The sequence below is a fragment of the Zalophus californianus genome, chromosome 1 (genome assembly GCF_009762305.2).
Source record: "Zalophus californianus isolate mZalCal1 chromosome 1, mZalCal1.pri.v2, whole genome shotgun sequence".
NCBI lineage: Eukaryota > Metazoa > Chordata > Mammalia > Carnivora > Otariidae > Zalophus > Zalophus californianus.
The window spans coordinates 128,221,173-128,224,995 of NC_045595.1; the positions used below are offsets into that span (position 1 = coordinate 128,221,173).

The window sequence follows — 3,823 nt, forward strand, 5'->3', positions numbered from 1 at the left end:
CCTACGTAGATGACTATGCAGCACATCTACTATTGACAATGGTATGTATCCATCCAAATAAGTGTCCTGAATATCTTCATTATTTAATCTAATTTAACTTAATGTAATTTATTGATTCATTCATTTTAGCATTTACTAGGTTTTTAACTATATAAAAACAAAGAAATAGAAGTGAACACAATCCCACCATCTGGATAGCAACATAGAAAATTCAAACAATAGACAAATGCTTCCAACTCTCTTACCAATGGTAACCATTGTTAGCAGCTTACTCTGTCTGATTCCAGACTGCCTCACCCTCTGCTCTTAAAAAAACCCAACAACTTTTTGGACATCTAACCAGATTATTTAGTTTTATTTAAAGAACACCAACTTGCTTATCAGCTTTCCTTTTTTTTCTTCAAGTTTCAGATATTAATCAGTGTAAACCCCAACAACAATACACCAACATGATTTCATGCATTTAGAGAGGAAATATTTCCTGGATAAGTGGAAAATCGTGCAGATGGCTTCTGGAAGGCCTTCATTCTAAGCAACTTTATAGTGAAACATTTCATTTAGAAGTCTGGACCTTCTTTCTTCAGTTGGCTGTAATCTACATTCACTGAGTAGAACCTGTATTGATCACTGGAACCCAGTTTGTTCCAGGGTTCTGGATTATTCTTCCTATCCCAACTGACATCTAGATTGAACAATGCCAGGCACAAGCCATACAACACTGCTCCACTACCTCCTGCCCCAATAAATATGAAAAGGGGGATCAAGCCTGGATGCTTCTTGTTCTGACAAAGGATCTGGCATAACATGGCTGTGGCAGAGGCCTCCAGGCCAGGAGAAGACAAAAATCCAAATCTGCAAGGCCCTGCACTAGGCAATCCATACACTGAGCACTTATCAGCTTTCTAAGCTAAGTACATGCACCCTCAAATAATAACACCAGACACAAGCATTCCAAGCCCTCATTAGACAATACAACAATCCCAAATTATCCATGTCCTTGAAAGTTTTGTTAAACAAAGTGATTACCTTTATCCTTGAAAGTTTGTTTAAAGGAAGTGATATTTATTTGAAGGAGATAAAATGTTTTATCATCTTTGCATATCTTAATTTCTATGCTACATCAAGTGATACAAATTTCAACATATTTATTGCCTTAATTGTTCACTAAATAATCTCATGAGGTCAACATTCATCTTAGAGTTAAAGGAAATAGCTATTTTATTTTATCCTTATTTTTATTAAAATATTGTTTTGGACACTATCCACCAAATCACTCAGCTCTCCCCACATAAAAACCAAAGTGAAAAACATATTTTCTAACTTACTGCTGGGAGAAGCGTGACTCCCTAAGCAAATGACAAACATCTTCTTCACTGATAACAAAAACTGTGTCACTGACTATATCTTTCCAAATTTATTTCAAGAAAACTGAGAGCTAAATTTAAATGTAATTTACAATAACCTGATAAATCATTATTACTTGCATATGTGTGTTCTTTTTTCTCTTGACTTGTCTGTCTACTTTTATGTTTTCTCTGGACCTGTCTTTTTTATTTCTGCACTAACATTTATTTTATTTATATTCTTATTGCAAATGTCTTTAATTCCTCCATAAAATATGTAAAAAAAATAAAGCTATAAAATTATATAGATAAGGAGATGCAGATAAATGAATGATAAAACTATTGTTTTCCCCCACTGAAATCTACTCTGAGTTTTCTATTTTCTCCCTTCCATCTGCCAATTCCCTACCTTCTCACTGAAATGGAAACCAACTAAAAATCCCCAAGCTAAGAAAATACGATGGATTTTTTTCTTCATGTAAGCATCCATTCTCAGAGTATGTCCATTCTACATTTATAAATAAAATTTCCACATAGCTCTTAATAAAGCCAATGTGAAACTTTTGGCCAATTCAGCCAAGGTGATTAGATCAGGCCAAAAGAGTTAACAAAATGAAATTTAAGGGTAGGGTCCTGGGGCTGGACCAGGGAGCTGAGTAAGCCACAGCTCAGACCCTGCCAAATGTACAGAGATCATGAAGATGGTGGAGGTTCCAGTGGATCAGGTAAGGACAGAAATTGACTGGCAGAGAGAAGAGGAACCCAGGCAGTAAGTTGGGTAACAAGAGAACCAGAACTAGGAAAATCTATCCAGGAAGCAGTTATAAGCAGTTATTGTATGATCACAGCCCAAATTAACTTGCTCTCAAAGCTTCGCATTAGAAGCCCATTCCTAATCTTGTGAAGTAGTAGCAGAGCAGGGTGAAAAGGCTGACCTGAGTTTGTTTCCCCATTCTGTCACTTACTAAATGAGTGACATAGAGTCTTTCTCAACATCATGGGTTTCATTTCCTTATTTATAAAAAAAATGTAAATAATAATAACACATATCTTAATAATGACATATAGGTTATATAAGCATTATATATATTACAAATATAACCATATATCTGTTGTATATATGTATGTATTTATTTATTTATTTAGGGAACAGCTAATAATAAATTATGTTGTTTCTTCCTGCCTTAAATAGTATTGCTGGTCTTGGATTTGCAATAGAAAAATTAGACGTGCTTGCTTAGAACTCGGGTAAGAGAGTAGAAATGAGAACACAGCTGGATACAGTTGAGTCTACTATCTGTCCTTTAGAGTTCAAAACTGGTTATGGTATTACACTGCTTTTCTTCCAGAGGAGAGCTTTAGGAATACATATTGAAATAGTATTATAAAATTATATGATGGTCTGAATCTGTTTAAAAACACTCCAGAGGGAAGGAGGAAGTGGTTGGGTGTGTAGATAGAACCAGATTGATTGGTCATGAGTTCAAAACGGTTGAAACTGAGTGATGGCTACATGAGAGTTAATGATGCTACACTTCCCTTACAAATGTTTCAATGAAAAGTTACAATAAATAAAACATACATACATAAAATATTGTATTAATCATAGATCAAATAAAAATTGAAAATTAAACTCTTGAAAATAATTGTTTTGCTGTAATATACTGTTTGTGTAATTATTTTTTACCCAAAAGTTACCTTTTAGAACTTAGACCAACAAAACTGGGTGAACTATATGTTTTAATTAAATAAATACATAAATCTTTAATAGCATTTATCCTCATTTCTTATACATTCAATTTTTTTTTTTTTTACTTTCAGTTCACATTAGTGGGATATTAGAAAGAGACAATCAAAAGAATTCAGAGTGGCATTGTGATCTGAGCAAATTGGCCCCTTGGTAAAAAGAATTAAATTAAATGAAAGTAACATTAAAAAAATTATTTTCTTGCCAGGTCATTACTAGAAAAAAGATGTGAGACTAATCAGGGATAATGGCAAGAAACCAAGAACTCTGAAGAGTAGGTGTTAAAGGAGTTCTGAGATAAAGCTGAAATAACTTTAGTAATTTATGTAGATGATACAATGAAGCTAAGAATAGGGAATGTGTGTGTAATAGAATCAGGTTAATTAGAAGGAGGGAAATGACTTCAGAAAAGTACACTGAGTTCAAAATTGGAAGCAAAACTAAAGAAAATAGAAATGTAGACATTTTAGGAGAACATTCTGAGAAAAAATAAATCAAATGTTAGGGGTATTGGAAATTATGAATGGTGACAAGAAAAATGCGAAGCTGTCCTGCAAATACAAAGGTTTTAAGGATTGATCATGGGCACATGGCACCTATTTCTGAACTCTTCGGGCCAGGGGTGGGTGAAAGGGCCAAAGAGCCATTGTATGAAAGACTAAATGACCTCTCTGCAGTAAAGACACATTTCAAAAACTCCTTGGTACCTCTACAGCAGAACAGACTCCACCAA

The 3,823-nt window shown here is 34.1% G+C and overlaps 1 protein-coding gene across 1 annotated transcript; it reads right to left on the bottom strand.

Annotated features, from left to right (window-relative positions):
* Positions 1-557: 557 nt before the first annotated feature.
* LOC113918704 (cytochrome c oxidase subunit NDUFA4-like) lies at positions 558-806 on the bottom strand. The gene has a single exon (XM_035724126.1). The coding sequence runs from the start codon at positions 804-806 to the stop codon at positions 558-560; it is 249 nt and encodes an 82-aa protein (XP_035580019.1).
* Positions 807-3,823: the final 3,017 nt, after the last annotated feature.